This window comes from Pseudorasbora parva, chromosome 15, assembly GCF_024679245.1.
Source record: "Pseudorasbora parva isolate DD20220531a chromosome 15, ASM2467924v1, whole genome shotgun sequence".
Taxonomy (NCBI): domain Eukaryota; kingdom Metazoa; phylum Chordata; class Actinopteri; order Cypriniformes; family Gobionidae; genus Pseudorasbora; species Pseudorasbora parva.
Window position 1 is genome coordinate 2863952 of NC_090186.1, and position 17271 is coordinate 2881222.

The window sequence follows — 17271 nt, forward strand, 5'->3', positions numbered from 1 at the left end:
ATCCATACACTCCAAAGGCCCGTTCACACCAAGGACGATAACAATATTAAAGAATAGCAGAGTTCACACAACAGCTATAACGGCACAGAGAACGATATCATTGGAATCGATTTCAAAACAATTTTTTCCAGCTGATGAATAAATAAAGACAGCCAATCAGAATCAATCCTGCTGCAACAACAAACTTTTTGGAAAACTCCAGCAAGAGTGAAGATTTTAAGAAACTGTGGTTTGAGTGTTGTTGTGTAGATGGTGAAACCGAAGATGTTGGCTTGTGACTGTTATCCCCTTAGTTTGACATCAGATTAGCGCACTATCTCCTTTTTTTGTCTGGCTATCACCAGACCAAGCTCAGTTTATGATTGAACATTGTTCTGAGGAGTTCTGTATTTTCTACTGCACACGAGGCGTGATCAATGGGCATAGTTCAAATTACTCTGTGCCAGGGCCGTAACCACCATAGACATTAAGGGGGACAACGTCCCATTGCTTCTCAATCGGTCATCATGTTAAACCCACCAATAGCGCGCCAGGTGCATAAGCCACTCTGTGATTGGTTCCCGCAAAAGTGAAACAGAAGCAGCAGAAAGGAATGTACAGGTTTACCCAGTCGATCCTTTGTTTCCATGAAGCGAAACTGCGATGGCGGACGTAGCTTCAGAATCACTGGTCACTGCTTATGACAAAATCCAAAACGAGTGTTTTGTGAATTTTCCTTATCTTATAGACATTTATTCTTTTTGGGTTTTATATTAACGACAAGAATCAAATTAAAGCAAGTTTTTGTATAAACCTCCTTTTATTTATTGGAAAGTTTTATATATCCATAAATGTAAATATACAAAAAGTTTGTCTTCAAACAAGAATTTCAATATCTGTAATTAAGAAAGTTATAAAACATCTAGAATTTGTGCCATGTTTAATATTATTTCGTAATATGCTTTTAGTATTTTTTGTTGCTTATGATAAAACACTCCCACAAGCCTACCAGAACTCGTAATAACCTTTTTATGAGGCTTCCGATTGGCCAACATGGCTTTATGGTTAGGTTTATATCGCCACCTGTTGGTTTGGCATGCTCTTGACAGCGTTCATAGCATGTCTTTCATGTAGACAGACCTTTTTTTTTCTTCTTTAATTTAATTGTTTGGACGAGATTACTTTCTGTTGTCTGTTGTCCGCTCTTGTCAATGTATGGTTTGGTTCACCGTGCTCCTATATTTTCCTGTATTACCTAATGTTTGCTTTCATTAATGAATTTACTGATCTAGATCTTCATCTTATTTCTCCTTGTTTGACACATCACCTGACACACACAAACCAAAGAGTGTTTAGAGGAACAAATGTGTTTATACATAGACATGGATATCGAAGGAATTGTATAATATTGCATTTTCAAGTTTTCTCTGGTGTTTCATACATTTGGTTGTGAATGTGCATGTGAATATTTACAAATGTGTCAAGTACTTCAAACCAAGTCTTGTTTAACAAAAGTCAAAGTGAGCAAACACTGAAAATTTCCCCCCCTGTCTGGAACCCAATGAGAGCTTATTGCAGGCCACAATCCAACTTGTAAAGAGCCAGTGTTTTAACTACATATCCATGAGAAACTTATTAATTCAAAAGCTTTTTCATAAAGCTTTCATAAACAACATGCAAGTAGCACATTTTTTTAATTAACAAGTTTCACAACAGTCATGCTACATGTGAACATTGCGTCCAAGAACAGTTTCTGTGTGCTGAGCCAACATTTGCTGTGGACTGCATGATGGACTACAATAAAAAAGCACTGTAGACACATTCATCAACACACAATGTTACACAATATACCCATTAAACAAAGCAACATAAAACACGAGAGTGAACTACTCACCCATAGTTTAATTCACAGTGACAGTCTTTTCAGTAAGTCTGACTGAATCTAAAGCATAGAGTCTATAATTTAAGCACTTTATAGCTCAAATGTGGTGAAGGTAATTAAAACACAGCTAGCTTAAAGATGCAAAATTGTGTAATAATTTAGCAAACCCAGATGTCTCTGAGTTAATTAAACCAAACATTACTTATTTGCTATTCCAGAAATGTGGTTTGGAGCTAGATCAGTTAACATTGAGGTAAAAACACACCAAAGACTTTATATGTAGGAAACGGTGCACTCCGATTACTAATGAATGAGGGAAAGTGCAATGCCCAATATGGTGAATAAGCTCTGCCTTCTAAATGAAAGAGCCAATCGTTGATTAGTAAAGTCATCGTGTCACTGCAGCTACACACACACACACACCGCGGGTCCACTTACAGTGAAGTTACCATTTTGTTCCGCCATGCTTCTACGGTAGCCCTAAAGGGACAAACTGAGCGCTAGCTACTCTCCGCAGTATCAGACAACATCTTTGTCCTGTGTGGGCCACCGTAGGGGTGAGCGGTGCACTGTTGCAATTCACAACCTCACCACTAGATGCCGCTTAAACTTACACACTGCACCTTTAATACATTGGAGATGATTTGACAGATGCCAGATCTGCTAATCGGGATGATCTCTGGATAATTTGGTTCTTCAAATGAATTTGCGGATTTGTTTAAAATTTCTGAATTAAGTTTCAGAGATTACGGTGCATTCTTGTGTTCATTGGACTAATATATTGATATATTGGCTGGCAACAAGACAGCAACAAACATCAGAAACAATGACGGAAAACTTGAATTTGTGGACCTTTAAAAGGAAACAGCCAAGCGACCAAAATGACATAAAAGTTATAAGGGTTACACTTTATTTTAAGGCATCATTGTTACAGTGTGATATATTTAAGTACTTAGTCATATTGGTAACACTTTATTTTAGGGTCCAAGTCTCACTATTAACAAGTTGCTTATTATCATGCATATTACTAGGATATTATTAATACTTATAAAGCACATAGTAATGCTTTAATCTTCATGGCCGTATTCTACATCCCTTAATCAAATCCAGTACCTAAACTAACAACTACCTTACCAACTATTATTAAGCAGTAATTAGGAGTTGATTGAGGCAAAAGTCATAGTTAATAGTGGATATGTGTTCCTCACACTAAAGTGTTACAGTAATAATAATTAACATGTACTTACTATAAGGTTAGGGTAAAATTAGGCTTTGGTATTATACATAATTTACTATTATTACTATGGTAAGTACATTTAACATATGTAACAAGGACACTGTCAAGTAAATTGTTACCATTATATTCGATAAATTAAATGTGTACTGTTTGTTACATGACTGTTAACAGCACACATAATAGCCGTCACCCTTTAAATTACTGCACGGCTCAGACTAACTGTGCATTGTGTGTGTAAGACTCCAATAAAATGATTAGGTAATTTTCCCTTCACATATAAATCTCTGGTAACACTTTATTTTAAGGTTCAGTAACTATCAAATAGTTGCTTATGATCATGCATATTACTAGGATATTGTCTGTTTATGAGCACTTATAAAGCTCATATTAATGCCTTATTCTGCATGAGCTTATTCTACATCCCTTAATCCGACCCAATACCTAAACTTAAACGCTACAAAAACTACCGTACTAACTATTAATAAGCAGTAAATTAGGAGTTTATTGAGGCAAAAGTCAGAGTTAATAGTGGATATGTTTTCCCCATACTAAAGTGTTATCAAATCTCTCGTGTGTCTATATTATGATAGACTACACAACATCATGATATTATTTTTTTAAATCATTGTCATTATTTTAAATTATTCTTGTGCCGGGTTCACTAGGGTACTCTTGTAAGAAAGTTGAAGTGGCTGGGACAGGCTTTAAATATCTCCTCAGCTTAAAAAGATGCAATCTAATCGTGTTTACATGAAATAAGCAGCTCCCGAGCGGGTTTGAGCTCACGGACCTGTTGCTATGACAGCAAATCCGGTATGAGCTTCGAAGAACCTAACAATCCTGGATCATGTCAAACAAGTGAAGTCCAGATAACAGAGTAATCCATGTAAGAAGAGCGGGCCTGGCACTTGCAAAGGGAATAAATACATAAATCTCTGTGGTATCTTGGGTTCATTGGGAGTCAGCCCATATAACTCAATCCTCGCTGTGTGTCCTGCTGTGCGATAGATTAAATAGTTTTCTCTAACTTCAGGGTTGTTCCTGGTCATGTGTAACACCTACTGCTCCAAATGTTGTTTTGAAGAACCCTTAAGTTAAACGGCTAAGGCTTTTGTTTAATACAATCCCTTATCATGGCAGTTCTACCTTTGTTGTAATTGTTTTATGAAAGTGGTAAAATGGTGATGGCTTGACTAATACTATAGCCTTTTAAACAAAACCTGTTGCCTAAAACATACTGAGCATGCTTTTCTCTCTCATATAAATCTATATCTTTAATTTTTTTTTATGTATTACTTATTACTTCAGGCAAGAACATTTAGTTTCTTTTCTCCTGTTGTTTCAAGTCAGAATACAATTAATAAAAGTAATAAATTATGCAAAACATGTGAAATAAACTGACCCAAAACAAGTTCAAGGTTCAGGAAAAAGAGAAAGAAAAAGAAAACGTGCCTACCTGCTATGCAGAGGCCAAATATGGTGAGCAGTACCAGAATATAAAGGGACACAATGGCATATTTGATTGCAGTGAAGGAATCCAACTGACCACAGCATTTTTCTGTCTTTCTCCTGTACTTTGATGAACCTACTGTGAAAGATAAACACGGATCAACAGGGAGTCTAGAAAGGAAAAGCATAGACTTTAAAGCAGGGACTAGGGAGGTAAATCCAGTTTGAAGAGACTTGTGTTAGCTCGATACTTCAATTTGGGCTTTGGTACGCAGTGTTGGGTGTAACTAGATACTAAGTAATTAGTTACTGTAATTTAATTACTTTTCCCTTGAAAAAGTAAAGTAAGGGATTACCTGTGATTTTTTCTGTAATTGAATTAACATCAACTTTTAAAGTAACTTTAAAGGGATAGTTCAGCCAAAAATGAGCCTGTGATGTTTATCTGCTGACCCCCAGGGCGTCCGAGTTGGAGGTGTGTTTGTTTCCAGATCTTGGCTCATTATACAACTGTTGCTCGTAAAATGCATGTCAATGGGGTGTATTTCTATGAGAGTAAAAAACACACACACATACGAATCCATATTAAACCCTGTGGCTCGTGACGACACATTTATTTGTGTTATTTTTTTACCTCATATCAAACGAATCTCATCTAGTATTCCCAACGCCATTACTTCCGCTGAAGAAGTTCAAAATACCGGCGCGATCATATATATATATTTACGTAGATTCCTCATTAGTGCCTGTGCGGATCGGTCGAATGAGGCATCTACGCAGGGACTTTGACCTGACTCGGTGGAAGTAATGGCGTTGGGAATACTAGATGAGATTCGTCTGATATGAGGTAAAAAATAACACAAATACTGTGTTTCTCACAGAAAGCGATGGTTTCGTGTCTTAAGACATCAATGTGTCGTCACGAGCCACAGGGTTTAATATGGATTCGTATGTGTGTGTGTTTTTTACTCTCATAGAAATACACCCCCATTGACATGCATTATACGAGCAACGGTTGAGATAAAAATCTTCATTTGTGTTCTCCTGAAGAAACAAACACACCTACATCTCGGATGCCCTGGGGGTCAGCAGATAAACATCACAGGCTCATTTTTGGGCGAACTATCCCTTCAAGTACAAATTAAGTGTATTCAGTTGGGTTGTAGCAAAGTCCCAATCAAGAAGAAGTCTGTTCACTTGGCAGCCATATTTGCAACTCCTCCGGGCAGCTATATCAGGAATACAAGTCCTATCTATTTAAATGGGGTATCCTGGAATCTCAAAAACTGCTTGCCGAACTCACAATTAAATACAATTCCAAATCAGCAACAAATTCTTACATGAACTGTCCCATAAATGTTGTTCCTTATGCTCAAACAGCGTTAAAAACACGTATTTTTTTAGGCTAGACGAGCCAATGCGCATCTGCAGTCCTAAGTGCGAGTCTCAGATTTCTATGGTAACCGGAGCTTCTAACAGCAGCTGCAGTTACGCAAAGACTTTACCAGTCAGCGATTGGCTCTATTACTTTAGTAAGGAGAGATCCTAATAATCCCCCTCTCCTGGTTGGCTTAATCACTCTGTCTCCTCTCCACCAATCAGCTGGTGTGTGGTGAGTGTTCTGGTGCAAAATGGCTGCCGTCGCATCATCCAGGTGGATGCTGCACATTGGTGGTGGCTGAGGAGATTCCCCCCTTCTATATGTAAAGCGCTTTGGGTGTCTAGAAAAGCGCTATATAAATGTAATGAATTATTATTATTATTATTATTATTATTATTATTATTATTATTATTATTATTATTATTATTATTATTCCGCCATATTGCGCGTTGCAGTTTCTCCCATTCATGAGTAATAGGAGTGAACTGTCTTTCTTTATCTATAGTCTTTGGTTGTAGTCACAAAAAAGTCCAGTACTTATAGTATTTTTCAAAAAATTACACCTGGGATGGCATGAGGGTGAGTAAATGATGAGAGAATTTTACGAAAAACACTTTATAGACTAAACGCCTCAAATCACCACTCACTTGTGTAATATGAAAGATCCAGTAAAGTGAGTGATGGTGACAGTCCCGGATATTTCCTGCTTTGAATAAATCTATGGGGATGGAACCACATGAGGGTGAATATAGCAATACTTTTCATTTCAATGTAAACTATCACATAACACGTGATACACAAACCCTGTACTAAAAGGAGAGAAACACTAATAAAATATCACTCAAGTAAAAGAGAGGTTGCGAAAGTAAGATGGTTAGATAACCTAAAATTGGTTAGAGTTCAGTCTGACATTATTATGAATTATCAGGAGCACACTTAATCTGAGAATACCATATTACTCCCAGATCTTGGCTCATTTGAGCGGATGCTGTTGTTAACTTGACTCTAATATAGTGGAAAATTGAAGAATTTGAGGATTTTTCTGAAGAACTAAGTAAGTTTAAAAAAAGTAAGTTTAACTGCTCAGGACAAACAAGAGAATCAAGAACAACCATCACAAAACACACACACACGATTAAGAGTCAAGGGTTCATACACTTTTGAACGGTACCATTTTTATAAATGCAGCTATTTTTTTTCCTGTGGAGTATATGTAAACATCTTTTATGTAAAATATCTTATTTTAGACAGTACTAAATAAAAAAATGACATGTATTTTGTGTGCATGATCCTTCTTATCTCACATTGTCACAGATTCTGCAAGGGGTTCACATACTTTCAAGCAGCACTGTATTTTTCCTCGTACTGAATGTAGGCTTAAAGATGCACTAGTCCTCAACACCTAAGAGACACGCCAGTGAAAATAAGAAACAGTTGATTTGTAAGATGAGAAATAAATATGAACACCTCAAAATTGCAAGTCTCAGTTAAGCTCAAGTGCACAAAAAGGCCACAAGTTAAGCAACATCCTTCAAAAATGTCTCGTCAATATAGCAGATAAATAAAATAATGTTCAGTACAATCAACTAGTCAAAGTCTACACACACTGGATGGGCTGGTTTGGGCATCCTCTCATAAATCAAACTCCTATGATTCAGCAACTACCATCTAATGCACTCACACTCACAGTCACGTAAAGTTTCATTTGTTGACAAGTTTAGGTGAGTAAAGGCAAAACGCACAAGATGTAGTACCTTCAATGCCCTTACATGGCAATATCACATCTTTATAGCAGAAATAAACTGCAAAATGTAATGGATAATTGCATTACTCATTACAAATGTACTGGAGTAAAGAGTAGCCTAGACCAGTGGTTCCCAAACCTGTCCTGGAGGACCCCCAGCACTGCACATTTTGTATGTCTCCCTAATCAGACACACCCACTTCAGGTCTTGCCATCTCTACTAATGAGCTGATGAGTTGGATCAGGTGTGTCTGATGAGGGAAACATGCAAAATGTGCAGTGCTGGGGGTCCTCCAGGACAGGTTTGGGAACCACTGGCCTAGACTACATTAACTTATTCAAAAATGTAGTCAAGTTATGAGAAAAAGTTGCTAATATCTTTGATTCTCAGTAAAACTACAAAGTAGCCAAAAGATACTCAAGTACAGTAACTCATTACATTTACTCAAATACTTTACACCACTGCAGCCTACTCAAGATTTTGAGGAGGAAAAGGGGGCAATGTTAACAAAATTCCTTATTCATTTAACTTCACGTGTCAGAATGTGTATTTGTTGTTTGCCTTTTCACCATTTTGTAAGATCATAAAATATTATTGTGAACCACCGCTACCGAATCTGCCAATGTAGTAGAATCATATGGAAAACTGTGCTAAACGAAGGGGATAGAGCGGGAAGAGTAGGCTATAGCTGGAGACTTTTGTCTCCATTGGTAAAAAAATAAATAAATAGCCAATCACTGTTTAGTGTTTTACTTCCAGTGGTGAGTTTTGAGAAAAATACATTGGTATAAAAGGCTAGCCTACCTTGGTATACAACCAATCATCGCAGAGACATAATTTTGAATTGCTACTGCTGAAAATCAAGAAACTACCAAAATTATAGTGGGTAGAGACTGATCACTATTAAATTTACCATTCAATTGTGCTCTTTCAGCACAGACATTTAAATATACAGCAGGATGGGTTTTTTTCCTTTAAGTGATAGGTGTGTGAAATTATATTTACTTTGTCTTTATACAACATTTCAAAGCAATTTAGCAAAATTAAACAAAAAACCTACAATTTAGTGAGCCTCAATTTTATAACCCACCAGCTGCCGATGTTAAAAGGGTTTATTGTCTTCTAACACCGTCTCTTAACCCGACGAGACACCACAACACGCAATAAAAGACGTCTCTTCCATGTTAATTAGAGTTAATTAGAAACGGTTTCTATTTCTGTCATGGCTGGAACTACAGCATCCAAAGCATGACCATGAGAATCTGAGCCACTCATTATGTGCTTTATTTAGTGTTAAAAACTCAGTTTCACATGCTTCAGTAATTTATTTGAGTTAAAGGTGTCGTGAACTGCACTTTTTAAAAAATGTATAATGTTGTCTGAGGTCAACTAATGACGTTCGTGTGGTTTTTACATTCATAAACATCATAACTAATAAGTAATAGTCTATTTTCTACACTGGTTTTGAGGCTCTCTCTCCTGAACGCTGGGTTTTGATGGGGGTGACACTGGAGACTTGGAAGTAAACGCCTACAGCTAGAATTGGAGAAGATTTGTAAATGAGCTTCAGCTCCGCTGTCAGTTCACATGAGGGAGGGATTGTTTTGAAAGCGGCAACCGGAATAATTATCTGACAGGGCTCAGTCTCAAAATGTCTTTATCAAACAAACACAATGATTTATCTCTCATCCACCCATGACTGATTTTTTTTTAATTACTTGGCCGGCCTGATCAGTAGATATAAGCGGGACACACACACACACATATGTTCTGTTAGACACGTCATGTACACATAATCAGTACGATCTGTAACAATGCAATAATATTGCATAAAAAAAACATGTTTTACTCACATAAGTGTGCTGCACCATTCCTGTCGGAGCCAATATAGAAGCACAGCATTGTGTTTTAATCTCAATATGTCTGCAAATCCAGCTCAACCTGAGACTTGTTTACAAACGATTATCTTGCTATCTGCTACGTGTTACATGCTTTTCTAATTGGCTGTGATTGATTAGTCATGTCTGCTGTGGTCGGACAAACTGCTTGTTGCTGGAATCTTATCGCATCGCGTCTGGTTAGGACAGTGTTAGAGAGACTGGAGCTGTGAGGCTACTACGTTTTCTAAAACTTTGGTGAGGAATAAGACAATACAAATTGATCTGGAATTAGCAAATTTAGCAGGTTTGATTGAGGTTTCTCAAGGATTTAAATGACCAGAGGAATTTTGAGATCTTCAGGGAAAATATGACAGAAAGGGCCTGTCTTGATCAGAACCGAAATGAAAAGACGTCAGACAGACAAGCCATACAAAGAGAGTTAGTCACAGAAGATTCATAAATAACTCTGTGATTGATGGTGTGCTGTGCAGGTAAAATAAAAAAGAAATAGTAAGGAAGATCCATACCTTCTTCACATAGGTTGAGTTTTGATAGATTCATCCCATCGTAGCCCTCCTCATAAAATGAGCAGTTATCTCTGTCTTCACTGGTGGTGGTCAGATACATTGCCTTATTCTCCATTCACAACCCACTGGATAAATGACAAACAAATTGTAAAAAAAGGTGATTAATTCGAGGACAGAACAAGCTGTTGTCAGTGACAGTTGCAAATAAAGAGGAGAAACTGATCTAATTACAGCAGATTTTGCTTTTATAAACGAAACACTCTTATACTTAGACTTGGATGAGAACAACCGTATAAAACCAATGAGAACAGACAAAGAAGTGAAAGAAACGGCTTAAATACCCAAACAAACCAATCAACCAATTGAACAACAGGTGCACATGATAATGACCCATGATAATGAAGCAGAAGACCCCACCGGGTACCACTCATCTCCACTACAAATAGGAAAAAGAGGCTACAATTTGCACAAGCTCACCAAAATTGGACAGTTGAAGAGGGGAAAACTGTTGCCTGGTCTGATGAGTCTCGATTTCTGTTGAGACATTCAGATGGTAGAGTCAGAATTTGGCGTAAACAGAATGAGAACATGGATCCATCATGCCTTGTTACCACTGTGCAGACTGGTGGTGGTGGTGTAATGGTGTGGGGGATTGTTTCTGACCATGTCCATCCCTTTATGACCACCATGTACCCATCCTCTGGCTACTTCCAGCAGGATAATGCACCATGTCACAAAGCTCAAATCATTTCAAATTGGTTTCTTGAACATGATAATGAGTTGACTGTACTAAAATGGCCGCCACAGTCACCAGATCTCAACCCAATAGAGCATCTTTGGGATGTGGTGGAACGGGAGCTTCGTGCCCTGGATGTGCATCTCACAAATCTCCATCAACTGCAAGATGCTCTCCTATCAATATGGGCCAACATTTCTAAAGAATGCTTTCAGCAGCTTGTTGAATCAATGCCACGTAGAATTAAGGCAGTTCTGAAGGCAGTGTTACACGTTTTTTTAAACAATTTTAATATATAATTTAATCAACTTTAGACTTTTTACCATTTGACTTTCTCATAAACAAAATTGTCCTACAATGCAAATGTAAATTATTACACAAATCATCAACAAAGGTACAAAAATCACATAATACATGCACTCTAAAAACTCTTGGATTATTTTTTCTGCCCAAAACCTGGATTGAATCCTGGGTCATTCTTTGGGTTATTTTTTCAGTGTTTGGGTAGTTTCTGTGTCCCCCAGACCAAATATAAATATAGAATTGAGGGTGGGGGGTCACGCACACAAAACTAATTAAATATTGTTGGACGATTTTGAAGTGGAGGAGAAAATGAGATGGAGTTTTTAGCACTGGTTCGGTACTTTAACCTACATCAGAGTTTTCCGACGTGATGAAGTAATGTGAGGTGCATCACAGAGCATTTGTGGTTAAAAAGTGTATAAAGTTTTATTTATTTATTTATTTAGAAAATGGCCAATTATTTGGCTAGATAAGACCCTTATTCCTCGACTGGGATCGTTTAAGAGCTCTTTAGCTGCATTGAAACTGAAATTTGGACCTTCAACCCATTGTTTGCTGTTGAAGTCCACTATATGGAGAAAAATCCTGGGATGTTTTCCTCCAAAAACTTAATTTATTTTCAACTGAAGAAAGAAAGACATAGGGGTGAGTAAATTATCAGAAAAATATTATTTCTGATGTGAACTGACCCTTTAATAATGGGAAAAAAAAGAAAAAATCAAGAGAACTGGACTCTTCTCCATCACTGCATAGTCGGTGCATCGCTTCTTTGAGGATAAAGCTCACGCAAAAGTCAAAGTTTGAAGAATCCTCTTCTGCTTGAATGGTCATTGTAAGCACCGTTTGCTCCTTACAAAACAAACAGAGTCCAGTTTAAAAATGTCATTAAAAAGCACTCGATCTGCTCTCTCTGATTATACAAGTGCACACTGACAGTTTGGCACAAAGCGTGGACAGCACTGTGAGCTCATGAGGCTGCTATGCAACTCAGATTACTGTAAATCTACTGGATAATGGAGACAAAAAAAAGCAAACCTCTCTGCTCTGCAAACCTCCTTTTCTCTTTTTCGGTTCCCACATCTGTCTCTAATATTTGTCTCTTCTCATTGCAGACTGCCTGCATCTTACATGAGAAGTCGTATTCTTTTTCTGCCGCATTCGGTTTACAACTAAAGCAAAATAACACAATCATAACCATCATCATCAGAATGACTTCAAATAGAGGACAGGTATATCATTAAATGATGATAACTCACTTAGTTATGCCATAGGATAAAGATAAATTCACTCACTGAATAAAATGCTCTTCGTACTTAGTATTTTTGTCTTGTTTCCAGTCCAAATATCTAAGAGTTAAAAAAATCTTGTTTTCTGAGGGGGGAAAAACCAAAATGAAGTGAGTTTTTTTGCTTAAAACAAGCAAAATGATCTGCCAATCGGGGTAATAAAAATAATCTTGTTTCTTTTTGGGACAGAAATAAGATTTCAAACAGAAACAAGATTATTTTTCTTCCCCCCATTAGAAGATAAGTTTGATTGTTTTAAGAAAAAACTCACTTCATTTTGATTGCATTTTTCAGAAAACAAGAAAAAAATAAATCTTGTCATTTTATTTAGAGACTTAGACTGAAAACAAGAGAAAAATACAAAATAAGTATAGCATTTTTTGCAGTGCTTGTGCGTTTGGTTACATAATGCATGTCCCTTTAATGAGCAATTATTGCGTAAAAACAATGCTTTGCTCATCCCATACATTACGTTACATTTATCGTGGTATTGAGAGTTAGTAGTTAACCTGAAAAATACTTTGTTTCAATTAGGTTTTTGAATTGAATGTAGCCGACATGGTAATTTTAAGAATAAAAAATATTTTTATATATTGAATCACTGTCCAGAACTTTTTAAGTTACACCAAAGATTGTCTAGGTCCACATTGCAACCCCCTCAATGCGTTTCTTAAATCTAGACTGACGACTGTAAATGATTATTGCAATACATGTACTGATTAACAACAACAAATATAGAAACTATATAGATCGCAAACACTTTAGGTCACGAGGAAGAAAAATACAATTCCACAATAATAAAAAATAAATTGTAAGTGGACTGCAATCCTGATCAACACAAAATGCACATGTAAACATTGTACAATCTCACACTGTGTCATTTGGACCAGTCAGCCCTGAGCTCCATCATCACCAGCAGCAGAAAAGAGTTTCATTACCGGAGTCAAGTGTGTGTGAAGCCGCAGGTTCAGCTGATGCTCAGTCCGTCAGAGAGGCTATCGCGAGTTGTGTTGTTGTGGTCGGGCTGGACGGTCACTGGACCTGCTGAGGCTTTCTGTGAGCTCTGTGTACACCGCAAATATATTCCTGCCTCAATCCATCGTCAAGCGTCCTTCGCGCTGGAGAAAGTGTCCGATTTCATGCGACTCCCACATGTGGGAAAGGGGAAAACACACCAAAGTGATCTCTCAGGGTTGCCAGATTGGGAAGACTATTACCCCCAGTCCTCTCAATCAATAAAGGCACAGCAGAAAAGCGCCAGCTGCTCGAGAAAGCTTAAAGTCACTATGAAATCAAAATCCAGATCAAGACCATGTTTCAAATTATTCCAATTTGAAACTGACATTCATTTTTAATCTCTTAAATTGGTTAAAAAAAACAAGCTATGAAAATAACTGATATATACTCAACAACAACACAATTATAATTTCCATTATCCTTATTATTAACAGTTTGTAGGTCTGTTTTATATTTTTATTTATTTTATATTATATGTAATTATTTGATGTATTAATGCTGCCCACAAACTGTGATGGCTTAATGTTTGTAATTTGATTTCTATAATTAGTTAATAAAAAAGAAACTAAAAAACGAAGTCAAAATTGCCATTCTTATTTTTTATGGAATAATATTAAGTATCTATAATATAAGTATACTTTTGTGGGGTAATAGGAAATAATGATCTTCAGTCATATTCACATCGTAATAATATGAATAATATAGTATTTTCTCCAGGGATGCAGCAGCAAAAGTTGGGCCCCGGTCACAGAATCAAGCGGTGGCCCCTCACAACCTCATCAAACACCCACGACTGCTTTATTTCCACTATTATTCCAAACTTTTATTTATTTTTACAACGTCTATATCATGGAAGCTCATTTCAGCCACAAAATGAAAAATAAAAAAGGGGATTGGGACTTTTTAATCGCACAATTCTGACTTTATAACACGCAATTATGAGATATAAAGCCAGAACTGCGAGATATAAACTCGATTTTGACTTTTTTCGTGCAATTGTGAGTTTATGTCACAATTCTCATGTAATTGGCTAATGAGCTCAGTGCCACTCTACGTCCGACTGATTGCACTTTATCTTATTAACTGTTTTAATTTAACCTTGTTTTTATTTTGGTTCATCTTTTTATTCTTTTAATTCCTTTTATAACTGTTTTAATTATCCTTGCCTTTATTGTGTGATTTTTTAATTCCCTTTTCTGTGTAAAGCACTTTGAATTACCATAGTCCATACTGAGCTTTTTACACTGTTAAAGACTTGGATTCCCATCCTAAACATAGACAAAGTTTCAAAAACTAATGTTGGACGTTTGATGGAGTATTTCTGTGTCAAAAATACTCCTTCCGGTTTCTTACAAGTTTCGGCGAGTTTTTTTCGAGTATGGGTCGACTTGACGTCGATAGAGCGGAAGGTCCTTGTATGGGCCGTACGGGCTCTTCTCCCGGTAGGGTGCGCGCGCGCGAGACTAGAGCGAGAGAGGAAATGCACGCCGTAAACACTCGCTCAGCATCACGGATTTCCACGCTCACTGCTGTCACAGGACTTCACCAAATCATACCAAAGAAGTGTGTTTTTTGACGGAGCGGTCCCAGCGATAAAGGTTCGGTCCTGCTTTGGAAGCAGCCGGTGAGTAAATCTGCTTCAGATGTCTGTGCTGTCGGCTATCGTCGCGTGAGTAAACATCAGTAAACGATACGATCGCGTGCTTCGTCATTCAAATGCGCTAACGGACTCCATTGTTGTTCTCTGTATAACGTTACACTAGTCTGACTCTGACGTGCAAAACCGTTTTGCTTGCTACTGCTAAGGTTTAGTCTCATACAATAGTCCATAAACCGAATCATGTCCTCATAAACTGCGAGTAAAGACACACAAATGTTGACAGGCCACTAAATACAGTCCATACCACAGAGACGGACATCCTGCTGCTGCTGTTTCTCCTGTTCAATTTATTTCAGTTTGATTCTGGATCATATATCTATTAGCTGAATCCGATCGATAGCATACGTGGGTTTCTCCACGCTTGAGGACGTCACCGCTTTGCGCTCGTCATTCTTTAGCTCCGCCCACTCGATACGCCTCCAGGCGCTCGTTTTTTTCCGGAAAGACTCGGTACAGCCCATATTTCTTTTATAAATATAATAAAACTAAAGACTTTTCGGAGATATGAAGGATGCAATACTACTCTATAGGTACTCAAGATTGACATGAGATTGACTGAAACTGAGTGTTTCACCCCCTCCTTTAAACTTGCCTTGAATGGACTGGGGAATCTGACTATACCTTAAATCTCTGATTTGCCACTACATTCATGCGCTCAACAGGCTACTCTGTGATTGGCTACAATGCTCAGCGTTGTAAACGGGGACTGTTTGAATGCAACCCTCTAAAGTCTCTGTACTCAGTCAAACCAGCACTGCAGAAAGACTGGTAACGTCACATTTTCACAAGTTCATTATCTACTTTCTACCAAAAGTACACAGTACCAAGGTACCCAGCATGCAGTGCGGCATTGCAGGTATTGGTAAATCTTTAGGCTGAAATAACGCTACTAATAGCCTAAAATCTGTCAGTTAGCTTGTTTTATATTCTAGCTTGTCATTGTTTTAACAAACATTTAAATTTGTCACACTTCTGACTTGGCTAGATCAGAAATTTGAATATGAATACACAAGGTCTGATCTGAGCTAATGTAACACTGATCTCCATCATGGTGACTTCAGGACAATTACAGCACTAAACAATATCATTTCTTACAGCGGCAAAGACGACTTTATCATGTGAACTCACAGGAAAACAAGAGCAGTAAGTTACTGTGACGTCAGCATCATTCTGCTGTTGATTAACAGTAACTTGTAAGAAAATTACCCAGAATGCAATAATTTCACTGTCAATTTCTGACGACAGTAATTTATTGTAAAATAAAACTCTTTAATCCTGTAAATTCCTGGAAATTTTTGTACAGTGTAGGCTACAACATAAGCTAAATAAATGGTTTAGTTTTGTTTTTATGCAATTGTGGTCAAAAGTTGACATACACCTTGCAGAATCTTTAACATTTTAATTTTAATAAAATAAGAGGGTTCATAAAAATTGCACTGTATTTTATTTATTTAGTGCCACCCCAAAGAAGCTATTTCATGACACATTTTAATTTAATGCATGATGTTTCCTTCTTGAGCAGCGCTGAATGTCTGCAGCTTTTGTAATCGTGGTTTACAAGTCCCTCGATTGTCCTCACTGTAAATTGAGCATGCATGCTAAATGATAAATACTTGCATAATAATTGGAACAACAAAACCGATTGGTAAAATTCATGAAATGCTTTTTTTATCCATCTTTCTTTATTTGTATTTTATTTTATCCCCTTGAAATTGGGAGCTTTAAGGTGCTTTATAAATACATTTTGGTTTGATTTAGATTCATCTGTTGCTTCTCATTGAGGAAATGTGTTGCAAGGCTGATTTCCATTCAGTTTATTTTACACATTTAAAATTAGAGCTCTAATACATCATGTAGCAGGACACACTAACAGCTGGGTTACTCTGTGACAGGAGCTTTCCTCTGAGTAAGGATGGTCTCTTTAATGTCTCTGGTGAGACTGTTGAGCTCTTTCTGGAGGCCCTCCGTGTCTTCAGGAGCAGGACCGTCTTCTCCTGCGTCCCCCAGATTGCTGCTCTTCTCATGGCCCTGTACCATCAGCTGCCTGACCACCAGACTCTGGTACTGAGACAGCAGCTTGTGCTGGTCCTAAAACACACACAGGGACAGATATGTATCTTATGTGTTTCTGTACAGTCACTACATTGGCATGTGATACAGCACTTTATACAGGGTTCCTTCAGATTTTT

At 37.4% G+C, this 17271-nt stretch overlaps 2 protein-coding genes across 3 annotated transcripts in view; both read right to left on the reverse strand.

The window, feature by feature from the left end:
• scara5 (scavenger receptor class A, member 5 (putative)) overlaps positions 1 to 13597 on the reverse strand; it is a 38927-nt gene extending 25330 nt beyond the window's left edge. The window contains exons 1-4 of one of the 2 annotated variants that reach the window (XM_067416713.1): positions 13344 to 13597; positions 10558 to 10614; positions 10081 to 10205; positions 4555 to 4686 (exon numbers count right to left, since the gene is read on the reverse strand). In XM_067416713.1, coding sequence (XP_067272814.1) covers positions 4555 to 4686; positions 10081 to 10195 — 247 coding nt within the window. In that variant the 5' untranslated portion in view covers positions 10196 to 10205; positions 10558 to 10614; positions 13344 to 13597. The remainder of the gene's footprint in view (positions 1 to 4554; positions 4687 to 10080; positions 10206 to 10557; positions 10615 to 13343) is intronic. The other variant, XM_067416712.1, reaches the window with a different exon arrangement.
• A 3284-nt stretch (positions 13598 to 16881) lies between these two features.
• Positions 16882 to 17271, reverse strand: part of ufl1 (UFM1-specific ligase 1) — a 33034-nt gene continuing 32644 nt past the window's right edge. Inside the window, exon 19 of the mRNA XM_067416717.1 lies at positions 16882 to 17170. Coding sequence (XP_067272818.1) covers positions 16961 to 17170 — 210 coding nt within the window. The 3' untranslated portion in view covers positions 16882 to 16960. The remainder of the gene's footprint in view (positions 17171 to 17271) is intronic.